Here is a 23,430-nt window from a genome sequence, read left to right on the forward strand (position 1 = left end):
TATTATACTTTTCAAGAAAGGCATCCATGCCCTTCTTAAATTTTAGTAGTGAATCACTCATTACAACATCATGCGGCAGAGCGTTCCATAGTCTCACTGCTCTTACAGTAAAGAATCCTCGCCTGTGATTCTGATTAAACCTTCTTTCCTCCAGACATAGAAGATGCCCCCTTGTCCCCGTCTCAGGCCTCAGAGTAAAAAGATCAATATAAAGGTCTTTGTACTGTCCCCTCATATACTTGTACATAGTAATAAGATCACACCTAAGCCTCCGTTTTTCCAAAGTAAATAACCCAAAGTGTAATAACCTGTCTTGGTATTGCAGAAGCCCCAGTCCTCTAATAACCTTGGTCGCTCTTCTCTGCACCCACTCTAGTTCAGCTATGTCTTTCTTATACACCGGAGACCAGAACTGTACACAGTATTCTAAGTGTGGTCGCACTAATGACTTGTATAGAGGTAAAATTATGTTCTCCTCATGAGCATCTATGCCTCTTTTAATGCATCCCATTATTTTATTTGCTTTTGCAGCATCTGCCTGACACTGGCCTCCAAACGTGAGCTTGTCGTCCACCAATACACCCAGGTCTTTTTCAGTGACAGTTTTGCCCAGTGTTTTACAATTAAGCATATAATTATACATTTTATTTCCTTATTACCTTACATTTTTCCCCATTAAAGCTCATTTGCCATTTATTAGCCCAAGCTTCTAGTTTACATAGATCCTCCTGTAATATAAAATTGTCCTCCTCTGTATTGATTACCCTTCAGAGTTTAGTGTCATTCTCCAATGCTGTCAGTGACGTGCATGAGGTGAGCTGAGTTCATTGTACATGAACTCGGCTCATCTGGATGCCGTCACAGCCAGACACTGAGGAGCGCAAGCATGCCTGCGCTTCTCAGTGTCTGCGGCATGGCAAGCTGGATGGTAGCGTTCTGCTGCGATCCAGCCTGTTATGTGAATGTAGCAGAGCTGAAGCTGTCCTGGGAACCATGGAAAGGTAAGGATGAGGTTGCTTTATTATTTTACTTTTATTGCAGGAGATCGTTTGCTTCAGCTGGAATGGGCGTGATGGTAAGTACGGTTTAATTTAGAACAATAAAGAATTGTGTGTTTATTTCAATTAAAGGACTTTATTCTGGGTGTTTGTGTTTTTTTTTTAACTTTGACTATGGGGTTAGTAATGGGGGTGTCTTATAGACGCCTCTCCATTACTAACCTGGGCTTGATGTCAGCTGGCATTATAAGCTGACATCAACCCCAGCCCTATTTCCCCACTGCCACCGCTACAGGGCAGTGGGAAGAGCGAGGCTAAGTGCCAGAATTGGCGCATCCTATGGATGGGAGTGGGCCAATATTCATAGCACCCTTCCTGGGCTATTAATATCAGCCCCCAGCTGTCTGCCTAGTCTTTGCTAGCTATTAAAATAGGGGGGATCCCACGTCATTTTTTTTGAGGTCCCCCATTTTAATAGCTAGTAAAGGATAGGTATTCAGCTGGGGACTGATATTAGTAGCCTGGGAAGCTCCGTGGGTATTACCCCCTTCCCAGGCTTCAAACATCTGCCCCAGCCGTCTGCTTAACCTCCGCTAGAGACTAAAATTACGGGGAACCCCACGTCAATTTTTTTTAAATAAATCCTTTATTTTAACACTAAATGACAAGTACAGTAATCAACACTGTCACTGTACTTATTATATATGTGACAGACATGTTTCTATCTATCTAATCTATGTGTGATGCTCTATTCTTTCTATTCTAAATTGTCGGGTACCGGTGTATGCCGCTGATGAATTGCTGGCCGGCTTTTTTAAAGAGACTGTGCATGAAAACACTATTATTTTTTTTAATAAATCCTTTAACACTAAATGACAAGTACTGTAAGCTGAGCGCTGCCATTCTTCAGAGACACTGCAGAGCGCAGGCATTATGGGAACTTCCGATTCCGGTATTCGATATTCTAAAAGTATTGGAACTCAGTATCGGAACTCCGATACCGCGAATATCGGTCGATACCCGATATTTCAGTATCGGAATGCTCAACACTACTCATCACTACCTACTTGCTTTAGTTCTCTAAATGCTTTTTTTGTCACTTATTGCGCCCCTTACAGCTCTATTTAGCCATAGTAGTTTCCTCCTATTTCTAGCATGTTTATTGCCATAGGGTATATATTGTGCTCAGGTCCTATTCAGGATGCTAATTAATGTCTCCCATTTGCTTTGTGTAGTTTTATGTCTCAGGATATCGTCCCAGTTTATTGTACTAAGATCATCTCTCAACCGTTGGAAATTTGCCTTCCTGAAGTTTAGTGTCCTTGTAACCCCTCTACTACACATCTTATTAAAGGATACATGAAAACTTATTATTTTGTGATCACTATTACCCAAGTGACCGCCTACTCATATATTTGATATGGGGTCTGGCCTGTTGGTTAATATTAGGTCTAGCAGTGCCCCCCTTCTTTTTGGGTCCTGAACAAGTTGTGAAAGGTAATTGTCTCTCATAGTTGTCAAAAACCTATTACCTTTGCTTGAACTACAGGTTTCTGTTCCCCAATGTATTTCAGGGTAGTTGAAGTCCCCCATAATAATGTCTTCTCCTTGAGTTGCTGCTTCATCTATTTGCTTTATGAGGATATTCTCCGCTGCTTCCATTATTTTTGGAGACTTATAACAAACCCATATCAGTAATTTATAATTTTTTCCCCCTCCCCTTATCTCCACCCACAGGGACTCTACATTTTCATTAGATTCACATATATTCTCACGCACGATGGGTTTTAAGGATGATTTTACATATAAACACCCCCCCTCGCTTGTTTGTACGGTCATTTCTGAACAGACTATAGCCCTGTAAATTAACTGCCCTGTCATGGCTCTCGGCCAGCCATGTCTCAGATATCCCCATGTCATGTCATAATTATTTTCCAACAAAATTAATTCTAATTTCTCCATTTTGTTGGTGAGGCTTCTGGCATTAGTGTACATGCATTTTATGTATCTCTCTGTACCTCTATTCCTTCTTACTATATTGACTGTTCTAACCCCACCCCCAATTTCTTTATTAGTGCAGATAGTGACCTGGGCACAATCTTCCCGCCTATAAAATGAATACCTTCCCCCCAATCCCTAGTTTAAACACTTCTCCAACCTTCTAGCCTTGTTCACCCCCAGCACAGCTGCACCCTCCCCATTGAGGTGCAGGCCGTCTCTAGCGTAGAATCTGTAGCCAACTGAGAAGTCGGCCCAGTTCTTCAGGAACCCAAACCCCTCCTTCCTACACCAGTTCCTGAGCCACTTATTTATCTCCATAATCTCTCGTTGCCTCTCTGGCATGGCACGTGGTACAGGTAGTATTTCAGAGAATACCATCTTGGAGGTCCTTGCTTTAAGCTTGCAGCCTAATTCCCTGAAATCATCTTTAAGGACCTTCCACCTACCTCTAACTTTGTCATTTGTGTCAATGTGCATCATGATCGCTGGGTCCTCACCAGCCCCTCCCAGTAACCAGTCAACCCGATCAGCAATGTGCCACACTCGTGCACCAGGTAGGCAGCACACTGTTCAACGAACTCTGTCTTTGTGACAGATTGCCCTATCTGTTCCCCTAATAATTGAGTCCCCCACTATCAGCACCTGCCTGGCCTGCCCTGCTCTCCTATTTCCCCCCTTACTGGAGCTGACACTCCTCCGGCTTTCAGAGGACATGCCTTGCTGCAGCAGTGCTACCCCTGTACCGACACCGCCCTCATTTGCCAACTTTGCAAACTTATTGGGGTGTGCCAGATCAGGACTAGCCTCCCTGGCACTCTTCCCTCAACACCCCCTTCTAGCTGTCACCCAGCTAAATCCCTCACTGTCCTGCAGCTTCCTACTACCACCCTTCCCCACATATACCCCAGTGAGCAGCTGCTCAGTGAGCAGGAGACTCCTTTCCAAATTGTCAGTGGATCTCAGTGTTGCCAGCTGCTCATTTAGATCCAGTACCTGGGCTTCCAAATGCACAATTTGCACAGCAGTATGCATCCATGACCGGCTGTTCAACGATTGCATACATGTGGCAAGATGTACACTTGATAGCATTGTCAATAATGGAGCTAATTTCCTAATGGGGATTGCACTAGACAGAAATGTTAAGTAAAAAGAAATGCAAAGAATTAATAAAATACAGACAGCAATTCAGTCCAAATTCCCCCCTTCCAAACTCCCTGAATCCAAGTCACTGAAAAACAAGTCACACACTTCCGTTTGCACTTACACTCCGTTCACACTCCGCTCATTCACACTCGCTAAGGAAGAAGATTTAAAGAGGTTTTTTTTTCTTTTTTTTCCCTTTTAGCAGCAATCCACCCTACAGCTCAATGCACTTCCAAAGGACTGGATGCCCCAACCAGTTGCCCCTTATAAACCCTTAATTATGACCCCTCACCCTTAATTAACCCCTTGTGGGTATAGCTACACCTCAGGATTTAAGTGCAATGTAGTTAACTTGAAACAAGCCGCCTCCTCTGCCCCGGTACTTCATCATCCTGACGGTAACAAGCAGTTCTTCCTGGAGGTTGACGCTTCTTCCTCTGGTGCCAGAGCAGTTCTCACCCAGAAGTCTTCATCCAGGCGTATGGTAACCTGCGCCTTCTTTTCCAAGCTCTTCTCTCCTTCGGAGCGTAATTACTCCATTGGTGATCGAGAACTGCTTGCTAATAAACTGGCATTGGAGGAATGGCGGTTCTTGCTAGAGGGGGCTTTGCACCCAGTGGTCATCTATACAGATCACAAGAATCTCTCCTACTTGCAATCCACTCAATGACTCAAACCTCGTCAGACTGGATGATCCCTATTCTTTGCTCGCTTCAACTTCACTCTCCATTTCCGTCCAGCTGACAAGAATATTAAGGCAGACGCACTCTCCTGCTCATTCCTGTCTTCCGATCAAGAGGAAGAGCCCCTGCACATCATTGACCCTCCAGAATAATGACTGTATCCTCGCTTGACCGGTCTCATCTTCCTCCTGGTAAGACCTTTGTGGCAGCTCCGGATAGGAGGAGGGTCTTACTCTGAGTTCATTCGTCCAAACGGGCTGGACATGCCAGTCAGAGGAAGACTTTTCTGCTAATTTCCCGACATTATTGGTGGCCGACTCTGCGCAAGGACATTGACTGTTCTTGGTCTTCCTGTGCCCGTAACAATGCGTCTAGACAACTTCCTACTGATCGACTAATTCCTCTTCCCATGCCTTCTGCTCCGTGGCAACATATCGCGATGGATTTCATCACGGATCTTTCTGTATGGGCCTGTTGTACTGTCATTTGGGTGGTCGCTGACCGCTTCTCCAAGATAGCTCACTTCATTCCCTTGCTAGCCTTCCTTCTGCTCCAGTGCTAGCCAAAGACTTCATCATTCACATGTTCTGTCTCCACGGCCTACATCTCCATACTGTCTCAGATAGAGGGGTTCAGTTTACTTCACGCTTCTGGAGAACCACATGTAAGTTGCTGAATGTGGCTTTGGACTATCATCCTCATTCCAATGGTCAGGTTGAGCATATCAATCAGATCCTCACTAGTTTCCTTCGGCATTTCGTCAACGCTCATCATAGCGAGTGGCTGGAGCTCCTAACTTAGGCCGAATTTTCTTACGATAACCATGTAAGTGCATCCTCAGCTAAATCTCCATTCTTTGTGGTGTACGGTCAGCAACCCAATATTCCATTTCCAGTTTCTGCTTTTGCTGACAATCCTGCTGCGGAGTCTCTCATCATAGACTTTTCGGTGATTTGGGAGTACACTAAACGGCATCGCTACAATCCTCTGAGCGGATGAAGAGACATGCTGATAAGAGAAGTCTGGACCCGCCTCTATTCCGTCCAAGGGACAAGGTCTGGCTTTCCTCCAAGTATGTTTGTCTCAAGATGCCTTCATACAAGTTGGGTCCGCGGTTCTTTGGTACGTTCAAAATTCTGAGCCAAATTAATCCAGTGGCGTACAAGTTGAAACTTCCTGCCTCCTTATGGATACGCAATTCTTTACATGTGTCTCTCCTCAAGCCTGTTGTCCTCAATCCTTTCTCTGATGATCCGGATACCGCTCCAGCTCCAGTCAGCGCTGAGGCCGTTTTTGAGGTAGAGAACATTTTGGATACCAAGAGTGTAAGAGGAAAAAACTTTTTTCTTGTGGATTGGAAGGGGGAGCCAAGGGAGAACATTAATGCTCCTCTTCTTCTGGAAAATTTTCTTGCGGGATTTAAGAAGAGGGGGCATAAAGGGGAGGTACTGTAGCGCCGGCGTCTCTGCCTCCTGCCCGGCATAGACTCCGATCCCCTTACCGACGCGACCCAGGTCCGGCATCCTCCGCTCCACTGGCTGTGCATGCCCGAGGTGCGCACATAGCGCGCAGATTCCCGGGCACTGAGCTTAGGGCGTGCTCCCTGCTTCTTAAAGGGGCTGCGTGTGCCGGCCTAATATGTCCCTGGCCAATGGCCAGAGGACAGCTGATATTTAAGGCACCTCCTCCAAAATGGAAGTGCCTGGGCAATGGTGTTGTTTGCTTGCATTAAACTGCCTCTCCAGTTCTCAAGTCCCCGTGCTGCCCGCCAGCCTTTCTACCAGCCGTGCTCGCCAGCCTGTCTACCAGCCGCGCCCAGCAGTCTGACTACCAGCCTTGCCCGCCTGCCAGATTACCAGCTGTTACCGCCCGTCTGTCTTCCTGTGCTGCGAGTCCTCCACTGTGCCTGTCCATGGGAGTCGCCTGCTCTCGCACCAGGTCGGTCCCAGAGTGGCACCTGGTCCACCCTCCCGGTCCCTCACTGGTTCACAGAGTCGACTAAGCCGCTGTGTAGCCAGGGTTGGTCCTGATGGGCACTTAGTTACGCTCCTATGGTCCCTCCTTTTACCATGGCACTGTGGTTCCACCATCCAGACCCGTAACACCTTAGTTGCCCTGGCTGTTTGTTTCAGGTCAATTTCATGCTGAAAGACCCAGCTACGACCCATCTTCAATGCTCTTAATGAGGGAAGGAAGTTGTTGGCCAAAATCTCACAATACATGACCCCATCCATCCTCCCTTTAATGCGGTGCAGTCGTCCTGTCCCATTTGCAGAAAAGCTCCCCCAAATTATGATGTTTCACCTACCATGCTTCATGGTTGGGACGGTATTGTTGGGGTTATACCCATACTACTTCTTCCTCCAAACATGACAAATGGAGTTGATACCAAAAAGTTCTATTTTAGTCTCATCTGACCACATGACCTTCTCCCATGCCTCCTCTGGATCATCCAGATAGTCATTGGCGAACTTCAAATGGGCCTGGACATGTGCTGGCGTGAGCAGGGGGACATTACATTCCCTGCAGGATTTTAATCCACAATGGCATACTGTGTTACTAACTGTAATGTTTGAGACTAATGTCCCAGCTCTTTTAATGTCATTGCCCTTGTGTCTTTAGGCAGCTCTTTGGTGCTGGCGATGGTGGAGAAGTTGGGGTGTGATTGATTGTGTGGACAGGTGTCCTTTATACAGATAACGGGTTCAAATAGGTGCAATTAATACAAATAATAAGTGCAGAGTAGGAGGGTTTAAAGAAAAACTAACAGGTTTGTGAGAGTTGGAATTCTTGCTGGTTGGTAGGTGATCAAATACTTATTTCATACAATAAAATGCAATTTAATTATTTAAAATTCATACAATGTGATTTTCTGGTTTTTATTTTTAGATTCTGTCTCACAGTTGAAGTGTACCTACGATAAAAATTACAGACTTCTTCATTCTTTGAAGGTGGGAAAACTTGCAAAATTGGCAGTGTATCAAATATTCATTTTCCCGACTGTATATTATAGTATAACCATTACCTCTACATAAGAAAACCCTCTATACAAAGACCAATGATACCACCATACAATTTCTACTGCATAATGACTAAAATACCTTAAGCTGTTAATAAAAAAAGAAAATAAAAACACTATTAAAAAGGCCAATATTACCCCCATACAGTGATCATATAGTGATAGATATCAGTCCTGCAGAACATATAGGAGAGTACAGTACATTTATAAATAGTGACTTACAGCTGATGTTCTTTCTGATTGGTGTTGTTCACTTTTCCCGTCTTTTCCATCGTAAGACCGACATGACAACTTCTTCCAGCCAGGATTTGGCTGCAAAGTCTACAACAAAGACACATTTGACTTCTCAGATTTCCCACACTATTTCCATCTATTCGAATCACAACCTACAAAAAGTCTCTATTCTGCTTGCACCTGAGGAATGGAATAGTAAACCCAATATTTAAAACATTGTGTCATTACTATGATTACATCCTATTTAAAAAAATTAAATAGTGTCCTATAGAAAGTATTAATGTCCCTGTCTAGAAGGTTATAATGCCATGTATGTTCCTTTGAAGGTTATTACAAATGCCCCCTTCCAGCAACAAATAACCTTGAATGTCTACTTAACGTAACAATACCCCCTAAAAAGTAATAATGTCCCCATTTACAACAAATAATGTCCTCTGTATATACAGAGCCCACACAGCTCTGTATATACAGAACATGATGGTCACTAAAACCCTTTAACCCCTTTAAAGTCCATGACGTACTAATGCGCGTCAGTGCCCTGGGCTTTAAGAGCCTGACCCGTATTAGTACGTCATCGCGATCGCTCGCACACACAGGCTGTGCGGGCGCGATCACCGCCGGGTGTCAGCTGATTGTCACAGCTGACACCCGGTACTATGTGCAGGGAGTGGTCCCGCACCGCTCCCAGCACATTAACCCCGCAATGCTGCGATCGAAGTCGATCGCAGCATTGCGGTGGCAAGGGGAGGTGATCGGTATACTCACCTCCTCTTCCGGCCTCCAGCGCTGTCTGCCGCGGCTTCCCAGGTGTTGCCATGACGACCCGATGTCGTCATGACAACATCCGGGTCGCCAGACAGCAGGAAGATTGTTTAGACATGCGCAGTGCATCTCCAAACTATCTTCTCCCTGTCCAGCGCTGACTGCCTGCATGGCACAGGGATGGTGCTGCATTCCTGTGCCATGCAGGCGATCAGAATAAAAAAAGTGTAAGTCCCATAGTGGGACAAAGTAAAACAGTAAAACAAAACTCCCAAAAAGTGAAAAAAATAAAAAAATAAAAAGTTGTAAAAATATTTTAAAAAAAATAACCCACTAAAAATAAAAATATAATGTACCCATCAATAAATATTATTATGAAAAAAAAAACAAACAAACAATAAAGTACACATATTTGGTATCAACGCGTCCGTAACGACATGGCCTATAAAACTGTTCCACTAGCTAACCCCTTCAGTGAACACGGTAAAAAATAAAAATAAAAAACAAAGCAAAAAACAATGCTTTATCATCATACCGCCAAACAAAAAATGGAATAACACACGATCAAAAAGACGAATATAAATAAAAATGGTGCTGCTGAAAACGTCATCTCGTCCCGAAAAAAACAAGCCATGATACAGCTTCATCATCCGAAAAATCAAAAAGTTACAGCTCTCAGAATAAAGCAATGCAAAAAAATTCGTAAAAATGAAAAAGTGTTTTTTTTTCCACTTTTTCATTTTTACGAATCAATTTGTGAAGCACCTGGGGGATCCAAGTGCTCACTATGCATCTAGATAGGTGCCTTGGGGGCTCTAGTTTCCAAAATGGGGTCATTTGTGGGGGAGCTCCAATGTTTAGGCACACAGGGGCTCTCCAAACACAACATGGTGTCCGCTAACAATTTGAACCGATTTTCCATTTTGGTTCCAAAATTGTGCTGATGTAAAGTAGACATGTGGGAAATATTATTTATTAACTCTTTTGTGTGACATATCTCTCTGATTTAAGGGCATAAAAATTCAAATTTTGAAAATTGCAAAATTTTCAAAATTTTCGCCAAATTTCCGTTTTTTTCACAAATAAACACAAGTGATATCGAAGAAATTTTACCACAATCATGAAGTACAATATGTCATGAAAAAACAATCTCAGAATCAGGGGGATCCGTTGAAGCGTTCCAGAGTAATTACCTCATAAAGTGACAGTGGTCAGAATTGTAAAAATTGGCCTGGTCATTAACGTGCAAACCACCCTCGGAGGTAAAGGGGTTAATAAGGCCCCAGAGCTCTCTATCTATAAAATAATGGCTACAGAGCCCCCAAAGAGAGTGTGATGTCCCCACAGCCCCTTGTATATAGTATGATGGTCCCCACAGCTATTTGTGATATTATGTCACTTTTAGCCCCATATACAGAGAATGATGGTCCTACTGTCCCACATATACAGTATGATGGCCCACATATATAGCATGATGGCCCCACTCTCCCACATATACAACCCCTGGCAAAAATTATGGAATCACCGGGCTCGGAGGATGTTCATTCAGTTGTTTAATGTTGTTGAAAAAAAGCAGATCACAGACATGACACAAAACTAAAGTCATTTCAAATGGCAACTTTATGGCTTTAAGAAACACTAAAAGAAATCAAGATAATATATGTGGTACTCAGTAAGGGTAATTTTTTTCAGACCAAGATGAGGGAAAAAATTATGGAATCACTCAATTGTGAGGAAAAAATTATGGAATCATGAAAAACAAACACACAAAAAAACACTCCAATACATCATTAGTGTTTTGTTGCACCACCTCTGGCTTTAATAACAGCTTGCAGTCTCTGAGGCATGGACTTAATGAGTGACAAACAATACTCTTCATCAATCTGGCTCCAACTTTCTCTGATTGCTGTTGCCAGATCAGCTTTGCAGGTTGGAGCCTTGTCATGGACCATTTTCTTCAACTTCCACCAAAGATTTTCTATTGGATTGAGATCCGGACTATTTACAGGCCATGACATTGACCTTATGTGTCTTCTTTCACGGAATGTTTTCACAGTTTTTTCTCTATGGCAGGATGCATTATCATCTTGAAAAATGATGTCATCATCCCCAAACATCCTTTCAATTGATGGGATAAGAAAACTGTCCAAAATATCAATGTAAACTTGGGCATTTATTGAAGATGTAATGACAGCCATCTCCCCAGTGCCTTTACCTGACATGCAGCCTCATATCATCAATGACTGTGGAAATTTGCATGTTCTCTTCATGCAGTCATCTTTATAAATCTCATTGGAACAGCACCAAACAAAAGTTCCAGCATCATCACCTTGCCCAATGCAGATTCACGATTCATCACTGAATATGACTTTCATCCAGTCATCCACAGTCCATGATTGCTTTTCCTTAGCCCATTGTAACCTTGTTTTTTTCTGTTTAGGTGTTAATGATGGCTTTTGTTTAGCTTTTCTGTATGTAAATCCCATTTCCTTTAGGCCATTTCTTACAGTTCGGTCACAGATATTGACTCCAGTTTCCTCCCATTCATTCCTCATTTCTTTTGTTGTGCATTTCCTGTTTTGGAGACATATTGCTTTAAGTTTCCGGTCTTGACGCTTTAATGTCTTCCTTGGTCTACCAGTATGTTTGCCTTTAACAACCTTCCCATGTTGTTTGTATTTGGTCCAGATTTTAGACACAGCTGACTGTGAACAACCAACATCTTTTGCAACATTGCGTGATGATTTACCTTTTTTTAAGAGTTTGATAATCCTCTCCTTTATTTCAATTAACATCTCTCGTGTTGGAGCCATGATTCATGTCAGTGCACTTGGTGCAACAGCTCTCGAAGGTGTGATCACTCCTTTTTAGATGCAGACTAACGAGCAGATCTAATTTGATGCAGGTGTTAGTTTTGGAAATGAAAATTTACAGGGTGATTCCATAATTTTTTCCTCAGAATTGAGTGATTCCATAATTTTTTCCATCTGCTTGGTCTGAAAAAAAATTACCCTTACTGAGCACCACATTTTTTATCTTGATTTCTTTTAGTGTGTCTTAAAGCCATAAAGTTGCCATTTGAAATGACTTTAGTTTTGTGCCATGTTTGTGATCTGCTTTTTTTCAACAACATTAAGCAACTGAATGAACATCCTCCGAGCCCGGTGATTCCATAATTTTTACCAGGGGTTGTATAGTAAGATGGCCTGGCACAACAGACTCTACTGTATCTCCTCTGACTACTATAGTGGGTCTGCAGACGCTAACATCTCACAAACCACAGGCCTACAGCGGTCTGCAGCTTACAAAACTCCCTTTTCTATCACGGGATTGAACTATATCGGGGTGATGTTGACGCTGACACAGTTCAATGTGGCAATTTCCTGAGATCCGTGGCTCCGGCCAAGAACTTCGAGTCCCCAGATCTTGGATGCTATCGACACTCCTTGTTAATACTTTGTGAACCTATAACATTAATTTTCATTTTGTTAACTTAATTTCTTTCCTTTTTGTCATTACAGGGCCACCTCGTATGATGAAATTTAAGGGATGACTATAGCATTTTTAAGCAGATTCTAAAGCATTTGCACTAAATGTGAATATTATACATCAAGTTTTAGGATATTTTTTGTCAGTTTAAAAATGGCATCTAGTCCTAAAAGAGCAAGATCTGCTGCTGCATACATTCGCCTGTGTGACGGCTTTGGACATAATGCTGAGCACCTAATTTACCCCTTTATAAAAGCTAAAGAGTCAGTCCAAATAATGTTCAAGCATCAAGAAGAATCATTAATTGATGCTCTCTGTAGAGCAGAAATTCTATTGCGTCCACCTCCAGAAATGAACTGCTTTGATGGTAACATTTTTATAGAGAATGAGCCATTTGCAAAATGGAGTGAGGAGACTCTAAAAAGGTACAGGGACCGTGTGAACATGGAGTTACAAAAATGTAACATTAACAATGTTATGATTGATCAAGTAAAGGAACAGTCATCACTTTCACAGCCAATGATTACAGGTAAGTCAATGATATTGTACAATGTACCAGAACTTACAACATGATAACAGTTTCAAAAACATGTTTCTCTATGATTAGTAGATAGTTTTTACATTTTACAAAACATCAGCTATCGTTGATGTGAAAAATGTAAAATTCCCATCCTCTCTTCGGCTCCACTAATAAGGGGTAAGTGTCTTTATAGAAGAAGGAATGGGTGTAATTTGGGTCGGTCAGGGTCATTACAAACCAAGCAATGGTATAACACTAATATTACATCTTAAAAATTTAACACCTCCCATTCCGCATTGATGATATGTAAGGGGTAGTTCACTTGAGTGGTGGTGTACCCTGTTTAATTTAATATAGGATACACTGGCCCTTGGTTTAACAATGGTTCCTCAAATCCGCACTGGGGATGGCCGAAGGAATGTAGATGTACTCAGGAGACAGTTCAGGATATGTTTATTCACGAATAGGAAAAGTGCTTAAGGGGTTGTCTCATCTTTCTAAATCGGTAAATAACAAAGTGCTTGTAAGAATAAGAAACTTTGGAATTTAACTCTCTAAAAATCCTCTCTTGTTAATCGTATAGCTTATTTCTTGTTGTCTAGGTTACTGGCCAATTCTAATAAAAACCTAAAGAGATGAACTGGAATATAAATTGGTGTGCGTGTAGGAGCATGTTCACACTGATCAGAACTCAAGGAGTATATGCCCAAATAGATTTTAATTAAAAAAACAGCAGTAATTGGACTAATTAAAAATATCTTATATTAGAATTATTTAAAAACTACACTAAAATGTCACCCAGATAACGCCAATGGTAAATATCAACAGAGATGAGGTAGGTCACTTTATTGACCAATAGGTGCTTAAGATAGTACCAGTATTTCAAAACCAAATGTCACTGGCCATACACCCAACAGCACAACAGGTACACAGCACAATTCAGTGACCAACTAATGGTGGCCACAAACTTTACAATATCGCTAATGATATAGTATTGAACAGATTTCTATATGTGCCTTAGAGCAAAGATAGCATAACTCATTCGAACTATGGTAAGTATTCAAATGGTTATTAGTGGAACCCCCAGTCCTATTCTTTGGCTGTGGAACACCTTATGCCTTTTCTCAGGTAGTTAAATAGAATGGCACTAATTAGCACATTTCAGCCAGACATCCATTATATAGCTGTCCACTTCCTGTATGCATAACAATGTGGTATAGGTGTCACTGCATACACACATGTGATTATTCATCAACCATAAGAAGAAAAAGGAATAATCTCACCCAAATTGAGGCTGTAGAGTGTCAGTTCCCCAGTTCATTCATAGGTGTATTTTTCCTTTTTTTCCTCCATTCGCCCGACGCGTTTCCTCAAACACATTGATTTATCAGGGAGGTACTTGTTCAGACCGTGTGTGCGGAATGGAGTATGTGGGGAAAACTAAGAGAGAATTTTGGAAGCGAGTGGGAGTGCATCTACATGATAATGCCAATAAAAGACACTCTCATGGCGAATCACGTAAATTGACAACATCAAGGGGACAGCAACAAAATCTTCATCGGGATTGATAAGATCTTGCCCTCAATTCGAGGAGGTGATTGGGACAAACTTATCCTACAGCGCGAGGACTGCTGGATTTTTATATTGAAGACTGTGTACCCCGAAGGCCTAAACAAACAGCTTTCCTTTTCCCCGTTCCTTTATAGGGCATTTTAGGCAGGGACAGCCGCCGACGAAAGGGGGCGCCATATGCGCAGGTTTCTAGGGTGCCAACCATTGCGTGGGGTAGTAGACAGTATAAAATAGAGTTAGAGTAGGGATTAATAGACACTTCCCTCCCCGTTTTTTTCCCGTGTTGTAGGTCGACTAGCCTATCGCATGTATGATTTCCATGCATGTGTTTTTGTATTTTTTACTGCCAATCTTTGCCCCTAATGGGGAGCTGAGTGCCCCTCTCATTCTTGCTACACACCACATTTGAAATAAATAAATTATTTATACTGTGAGATACCCCTGAGTCCATCTGCCTCTATAAAGTACGAATAGGAGTTTTAAAAAATACAGATTATATCATATTTATTTAGAGTTATCCGTGACTATGTGTCCTTTGGGGGACTGAAGGAGTAATAAAAGTATTTATCCCTTCATCTGGATTGGCATTTTTCTAGCTGCATTCCATAAATTAGGATATGCATCTGAGGTATGATTTTCTATGCCACACGGCAGCATGCCTGTGTACAGTAGCTGCATGTAGGAGGTATTATGACTCGCCCCCTCGGCCGTGAGGTCCTCGGCTGCCGGGCCTATGGATGCCGGTATGGGGAATATCACGGTGGCTGGCCCGGTCCGTGACCCAGGGCGGTCAATGAAAAGGGGGATTATTTATAGGGAATTTGGAAAGTTCGTGACGTCACCTGTGGAATACGGCCAAAGGGAGCCGCTGCTGCGGGGCAGTCCTCTGGTGCTGGTGTTACGGCAGCAGGGATGGTGTGGCTCTCCACAGGTAGAGCTAGCTCCAGGGCAGTGTAGGGGTAGATGGTGGATGCTGGTGAGAGACGGCAGGGCGGTCCCGGAGGAAAGACGGACACTCACACGGGGGTAAGCTTCAGTACCTTTACTGGTGAAGATGCAGGCACGGTCCAGGGTACTCCGGATGAAGGGCGCACTTTTGGACTCTCCCCAGTGAGCGGGTATAGGGCCTCCTGATCCGTGGCTTTACTCGCTAAGCTTCTGGCCTGCCTGGAGCTAGGCCTAGCTTGGTTACTGTCTCTCTCTTGCACCTGCTGACCTGGTGGTAGGGCCTTCTCCTGGAGATCACTCTCCCTGTTGCTGGGGCCTCCGTGACTCCTAGCCCTGGTACTGTAGTCAGCGTTTGGTAAACCTGGGACCTGTAGTCCTCCAGAGGTTCCGGTGGTCCCTACTGGGTATAAGGGATCCCGTAGGCGCGGACCGGGTGTCCGGTATATATCTCGGGGTAAGCCTGGTATGCTCCTCTGCCCCCTCACTACTTCTTCCTTCTCCTCTAGCCTTCAGAAAACACTCAAGGCCCTCACTAGGCCTTCACTTGTGCTGTAGGCCGTGGCTCGCCGAAGCACGGCAGCCAGCGTGCTGCCTCTTCACTGCTCTCTGAGCATCAGCACACTCTCAGACCCTCTCTGTGTTATGTTCTGCTACCAGAGCTAAGGAAAGAGAGGAGATCTGTCCCTACGATAGAACTCAGCTGAATCCCTACGATGTAACAGGGAACCTGATCCTGCGATCAGACCTGCTAAAGTCCTAAGCTAGTCTGTACGGAGACCTATAGATGTGGGGAAGGAATCCCTACAAGTACTAAGGACTGGGAGGAAAATGGGACACCTCCTAACAGAAATAGTAGCAGACAGACGAACAAACAAAATATATAGAACATAGAGGTCCGTAGACCAAGCAAACTAACAGAGTTAGATACAGAGCACAGGCTAGCTAGAAAGTAGTTATACAATGAAGTCCAGCAAAGCCAGAAGGGCGGAGCAGGATTAAATAGGCCAACAAGGTCATGTGACCAGCAAAGGAAAAAACCTAAGAGCAAGGTCCTAACACTCTGTCTGACTCCTTCTCAAACTGACTGACTGCCTGGCTCCACCCTCCCTTTATATATCCCTAACGGGCTCCCTCTGCTGGTCTGAGGTGGTAGGGTGGAGGTGTGTGAATGTGTGAGGGCCTCTTGTGGAGAAGTCCATCCATGCACCCTTCTGGGTTCTGTGGAACCAGTGCACAGCAGAGCGCCACAATTACCCTCCTGCACTGTATCTTCAAGTCTTCAAAGACGAAGATTGTGAGCCCTTGACATGGTTACCAGGGGGCGGCGCTTTTGAGCGGCGCTTCTGAGACCAGGTAGGCGGCGCTTTGGGCGTCGCTTCAAAGACCAGTGCGTTCCAGCGACCATGTTTTGCGTTCCACAGACCAGAAGTGAAATGAGGACTGAAAAATGGAGACAGCGAGGAGAGTGCCTTTACTGCAGCATGGAGCACATTATCCCATAAACGTGACTTTCACAATATGACCATGGTACACGGTCTGAACAAGTACCTCCCCTGATGAATCAATATGTTTGAGGAAACGCATCGGGAGAATGGAGGAAAAAAATACCTATAAATGAACTGGGGAACTGACACTGTACATCCTCAATTTGGGTGAGATTATTCCTTTTTCTTCCTACCGTTGGTGAATAATCACATGAGTGTAAGCAGTGACACCTATTAGTGATGAGCGAGCACTAAAATGCTCCGGTGCTCGATGCTCAGGTCGAGGACATTGGAATACTCGGGTGCTCGACCCGAGCAACGAGCCCAATGTAAGTCTATGGGAAACTCGAGCATTTTTCAGGCGGCTCCCCCCGGTGGTCTGCAGAGGGCCTAAAGATTGCCCAAATCGATGGGAACAGTGCTCAAATGACATGGGGACAGCATGGGGAAGACCCCTGGAAGCATTTCTGACTCCCAGGTCACTTCTGTCAACAATGTTGGCAGAGGAATTACGCCACTTTTACAGACTCACAATAAAACTTACAAAAACAAAACCAAAATGGATTTTCCTGGGAAATATGTTAAGGAACATTCTTTCCAGGGTAATGACTTGTATATAAAGCAAAATAAATAACCAAAAATGCTCCTCCACACCTTGGGCTATGTTCACACGTAGCATTTTTGATGCGTTTTTTTACTGTTGCATTGCTTTCAACCGTGACAAATGCATTCACCAGGAAATGTCATTTTAACATTTTACAACTTTATCTGGCCATGTGGTATGTGAGATATCATCGGACACATCGTGTTTCATTTATGAAGGAAGGACTCTGAAAGTCACAAAGCCTATTTTTATAGGGCCATCGGGTGGCCTTTACTATTCTTAAAGGACCAGCAGTCGGCCCTCACTATTCTTAGAGAGCCATCAGCCGGCGGTTTTATTGTTCCCATTACTAAAGAGTTGGTCTCCTATACTGTTATTGCGTATGCAGTGAGTGCCAGGGCTGCCCAAAATTTGGACGCACCCCAATACCACTTTGAAAATTTGAATGCACCCTGACACCCCTTTGAAGAGACTTAGAGGAGGGCCTCCTGAAAACAATGTTCCAATTTTTAGGAAGTAGGTCTCCCATTGTGTTTTCAAAAATTTGGAGGCATTTTAATGCCCCTTGGAAGAGACATGGAGGTTAGAGGGCCTCCACAAAACAATGTTCCCATTATAAGGAAGTGGGTCTCCAATAGTGCTGGCCTATGCAGTGAATGCAAGGGTTTCCAAAAATTTGGAGGCGCTGCAATGCCCCTTGGAAGAGACATGGAGGTCAGAGGGCCTCCAAAAAACAATGTTCCCATTATTAGGAAGTGGGTCTCCCATAGTGCTGGCCTATGCAGTGAATGCAAGGGTTTCCAAAAATTTGGAGGCACTTCAATGCCCCTTGGAAGAGACATGGAGGTCAGAGGGCCTCATAAAATAATGTCCCCATTAGAAAGGAGCGGGCCTCCTATACTTGTAATGCCCATGCACTAAGTGTATAGGCTGACAAACATTTACCCCTTGGGGGTATACATGAACATACTGTATAAAAATTTTTTTTACGGGCATCATAAACACCCTGTAAAAAAATTATGTGGGTGTTGCATCACAGACCACGGTCACCCTGGTGATATGGTGATGGAGGATGAGGAGAAGGAGGAGGACAAGAGCAAATAGCCAAAATCAGGAAGCGTATACCCATGTGTGGGTGTGAAAAGGTGCATGGGAATACACCTCCCAAGAAAAGACACTGGATTTGAGTTTATGTTACGCTGCTATCATTCGGTGGTGTTGAGAAGTCTGGCCCAATCCAGCCCTTGTTCATTTTTATAAGAGTCAGCCTGTCAGCATTTGCAGTTGACAGACGGATGCGCTTATCAGTTATAATTCCACCAGCGGCACTAAAAACCTGCTCTGATAAAACACTGGCGGCAGGGCAGGCCAAGACCTCCAAGGTGTAGAGAGCCAGTTCATGCCACATGTCCAGCTTGGATACCCAGTAATTATAAGGCACAGAGGAATCACAGAGGATGTTGGTACGGTCGGAAAGGTACTGTTATGATCTGCAACATAAACTAAGGAAAGAATGGGAAAAGCTGTCCCTACAGTAAGACTAAGCTGAATCCCTACAGTGTAGCGGGCAGCCTGATCCTTGTGAACAGACCCGCCTTCGTCCTCGGCTAGTCTGAACGGAGACCTATAGAATCAAGGGAGGGGTCCCTAAAAGAACTAAGGACTGGGACAAAAATGGGACACCTCCTAAGAGAAGTTGTTGCAGAGCAAAAAGACAAACTGACAAAAAGTACTTGAGGTCCCAGGGGACCAAGCAAACTAGACAGAGATAGGTACTGAAGCACCTGGCTAGAGAGACAGGCAAAAAACACTGAAGTCCAGCAAAGCCAGAGGGGCGGAGCTGGAATATATAGGCAGCTGGTCACGTGACCGCAAAACACAAGATAGCAAAAACTAACAGGAGGGTTCTAACAGGAACTCCCTCAGCATCTTCCCAAGCTTCGCACTCCTTGTGAGAGTACCCCGCACTTCAGGGCCTGTGCGATGGGAGGGGCTGAGAAAACTCTCCCAGAACTTTGACAGTGTACCCCTGCCTCTGATGGATTGAAGCTGTGTCTCTCTCGCCCGTAGTCCTTGGTTGTCCAACGAAATGTGCCCTCGTTTTCAGATGGGAATTTTTTTAATAGTTTCGCAAAAAGGGCCTTCTGGTACAGCCCCATTTTTGTAGACCTGTCCGCCTCAGGAATAAGAGATATAATGTTCTCCTTGTAGCGTGGGTCTAGAAGTGTCACCAACCAGTAATGACTGTCACCCAAAATTTTGAGAACGCGAGGGTCATGGGAAAAGCAGCGTAACATAAACTCAGCCTTGCGTGCCAGACTACTAACAGGCAAAACTTCCGTGTCCTCACCAAGAGGATGACTGACCATGCTCTCCTCCTCTTCCTCCTCCTCTCTGTCCTCTGGCCAACCACGTTGAACAGACGGTATGACAGCTGTGCAGGTAGTACCGTCTATAGCGCATGAAACTAGCTCCTGTCCTTCCTCCTCCTCCTTCTCTTCCTCATTGTCACCCAATCCACGTTGGGATGAGATGAGGCTAGGCTGTGTGTAATCACCCTGTATGGTACCTTGCTCCATCTCATCGTGCTCCGCCTGCAATGCATCCTCTTTGATTGTGAGCAGAGAGCATTTCAGAAGACAGACAAGCGGGATGGTGACGCTAATTATGGCGTCATCGCCGCTCACCATCTTGGTGGAGTCCTCAAAGTTTTGGAGGATGGTGCATATGTCTGACATCCATGTCCACTCCTGAGGTCTTATGTGTGGAGTCTGAACTGAATACCGAAAGCCTTGTTGATGCTGGTACCAACAACTGCCCTCTTCTGCTCACAAATCCTTCCCAACATCTGCAGTGTAGAGTTCCAACGCATGGAGACATCACACACCAGTCTGTTAGCCGGAAGCTGCAAACTCTGCTGAAACACGGCAAGGGCGGCGGAAGCTGTAGCGGACTTTCTAAAATGGGCACACAGGCGGCGTACTTTAACAAGCAGATCCAGCAGCTCCGGGTAGGATTTGAGAAACCGCTGAACCACGGGGTTAAGCACATGGGCCAGGCATGGCACGTGTGTGAGCTCGCCTTGCCTCACAGCCGCCACCAGGTTTCGGCCATTGTCACACACGACCATGCCTGGCTGTACGTTCAGCGGTGTGAGCCACAGATCAGCCTGCTCTTTCAGAGCTGTCCACAACTCTTCAGCATTGTGCGGTTTGTCACCTAAGCATATTAGCTTCAGCACAGCCTACTGCCGCTTGGCCAAGGCAGTGCTTCCAGCTTGTGACTGATGTGGTCATTTCGGAGGAGGAGGGTGAGGAGGTTGAGGTGCAGGAGTTGTAGACCGTGAGGGCAACCCTGATTGACCTAGGGCCCGCAATCCTTGGTGTCGTGAGGACGTGTTCAGTCCCACGGTCCGACTGGGTCCCGGCTTCCACTATGTTAACCCAGTGTGCCGTCAGAGAGATGTACCGTCCCTGCTCACAAGCACTTTTCCACGTGTCCGTGGTTAGGTGGACTTTACCGGTGACTGCGTTGTTGAGGGCACGGCTAATGTTTTGGGACATGTGCTTGTGTAATGTGGGGACAGCACACCGGGAGAAATAGTGGCGGCTGGGGACCGAGTACCGAGGGACGGCCGCCGCCATCAGGTTGCGGAATGCTTCCATCTCCAGGAGTCTAAAAAGCAACATTTCGAGTGCAAGCAGTCGTGAAATGTGAAAATTTAGTAGTTTGGCCTGTGGGGCATTGGCTGCATATTTGCGCTTGCGTTCCAAAGACTGGGGTATGGACAACTGAACACTGCGCTGGGACAAGGACATGTACATGCTTCCTGATGCTGCTACTTAAGAGTGTGCAACGACAGGTGTAGGGCAGGAGGCATCCCCCTGTGTGCTGCTGTCCTCACTCTGCATGTCCTCCTGCCAGGTTGGGTCAGTTACTATATCATCCACCACCTCGTCTTCCACTTCCGCACCCTGGTCCTCCTCCTGACTTTCTGGCAATTGTGTCTCATCATCGTCCACCTCTTGTGACACTTTCCCACTGTCACCTTCGTGTGACTGTGGCTGCTCAAATATTTGGGCATCACTACATGCGATCTCCTCTTGCCCCGCATCAAGTGGACTGGGCGAGAGGTCCGAATCTATAAATGGAAAAGTGAACAGCTCTTCAGAGTGTCCAAGTGTGGGATCAGTTGTCTCCAGGCACTCGGCATGGTGGGAGTAAGGAATATCAGGGTGAGGAATATGCGGTCCAGACTCACAGCTGCTGAGACTTAACCATGTGGAAGACAGGGTGGTGGTGGTGGTGGTGGCTAAGTGACTGGAAGCATTATCCGCTATCCAACCAACAACCTTTTGACACTGCTCTGGGTTCAATAGTGGTGTGCTGCGGTCCCCTAGGAATTTGGACAGGAAGGTCGGGCGAGAAGATGTGGGTGTATTTTGTGGCACAATTTCAGCTTGTCCTCGGCCTCTGCATGCACCATCACCATCACGTCCAGTCCTCGTCCCTTGCCACGTGCCTTGGCCATTTTAAATGGAGGACAGTATCTTCCACACTCACTGCAAATGACTGAGTTTGGAGCGAACTTATATGTGATCCGTGTGACAGAGAAAACAGAGTTTTAAATACCTGGCCTGTAGGTAACTAGTTTGAACAGCAAACTGCTCTGAATTGCTTCACTGACACACTGAAAGAAATTTTTAATGGAGGCCAGAAATGGCAGTATTTTCTGACAATGTATATGTGATCCATGTGATGGCGAAAACAGAGTTTTAAATACCTGGCCTGTAGGTAACTAGTTTGAACAGCAAACTGGTGTGAATTGCTTCACTGACACAATGAAAGAAATTTTTAATGGAGGCCAGAAATGGCAGTATTTTCTGACAACGTATATGTGATCTGTGTGACGAAGAAAACACAGTTTTAAATAGCTTGATTTCTAGCGCTGTAATATGGAAAGGACCTGGCTGTATTCTGCAGTGCTATATGCACTGCAGTCTGCTATATACACTGCCTGCCTATATAACCTGCCTGCCTGATATCTCTGCAGATGGATTAGTTAGTGCTCAAAAGGACTGTTTGTTAAGATGGATATGTGTGATGTATGGTTTTTCTCCATACACTACCTAATACACAAGCAAATCTCTCCCTGACACAGCAGCAGCTCTCCCTACTCTGCCTGATTCCGGAGTGACTGTGACGAGCATGGCGGTGCCAGGTCTGATATAGACCTGATGACGCTGTGCGGCCATCCAATCACTGTAGTGCCACAACCACCATGGCTGCAGCATTACAATGAGTGGCAGGCAAACGCTGCATGTTGATTGGCGCTCTAAAGAGCGCCAAACATGCAGGGAGGGGATCCGAGCATCTGCCTGAGCATCTCGCAAGTACTCGTCGAGCTCCGAGCATCTCGAGTACTGAGATGATCGGGCGAGTACCGAATACTTGCGAGTATGCTCGCTCATCGCTAACACCTATACCACATTGTTATGCATACTGTGTGACCATGGTGTTTTGAGTAGTGTTGAGCCACCCCCGTAGTGTTCGAGTTCGGTTCGGTTCGTCGAACACCCGTGTGTTCGCCAAACTGTTCGTCGAACTGTTCGTCGAACGCCTTCGAACACCGTTAAAACCAGTGGCAGGCAAACAAAAACACATAGAAACACATAGAAAACACCTTCAAAGGTGTCCAAAAGCTGACAAACTGCTCAGAAGACACAACTAACACATGGAAAAGTGACAAGTACATATAGTCATGCGAAAAGAAAAGAGGTGGAGGAGTAAAAGGAGGGGGAGACACAGATATAGGCATGTCATGCCCTTCTAAAATCCAAAAAGTGAGAAGCCGACACGTTCAGTCCGCTCCTGCCCGTGCCACCTCCGTGTCGCCGGGTTTGTGCCAGAGCCGCGGTGAACCCTGTCGGCCAGCCCCCCTCTCCCAATACTGGTGCCTGTCCGCTGGTGGGT

At 45.0% G+C, this 23,430-nt stretch overlaps 1 protein-coding gene across 4 annotated transcripts in view; it reads left to right on the forward strand.

Annotated features, from left to right (window-relative positions):
* The window catches only part of LOC141161763 (uncharacterized), a 647,860-nt gene that overhangs the window by 166,437 nt on the left and 457,993 nt on the right, over positions 1-23,430 (forward strand). For 3 of the 4 annotated variants that reach the window (XM_073647060.1, XM_073647089.1, XM_073647080.1), the window contains exons 2-3: positions 7,715-7,776; positions 12,362-12,858. In XM_073647060.1, coding sequence (XP_073503161.1) covers positions 12,483-12,858 — 376 coding nt within the window. In that variant the 5' untranslated portion in view covers positions 7,715-7,776; positions 12,362-12,482. The remainder of the gene's footprint in view (positions 1-7,714; positions 7,777-12,361; positions 12,859-23,430) is intronic. The other variant, XM_073647070.1, reaches the window with a different exon arrangement.

Source organism: Phyllobates terribilis, unplaced genomic scaffold (genome assembly GCF_046119375.1).
Source record: "Phyllobates terribilis strain yellow unplaced genomic scaffold, ASM4611937v1 Scaffold_1__5_contigs__length_1240528914, whole genome shotgun sequence".
In the NCBI taxonomy this organism is placed as follows: Eukaryota; Metazoa; Chordata; class Amphibia; order Anura; family Dendrobatidae; genus Phyllobates; species Phyllobates terribilis.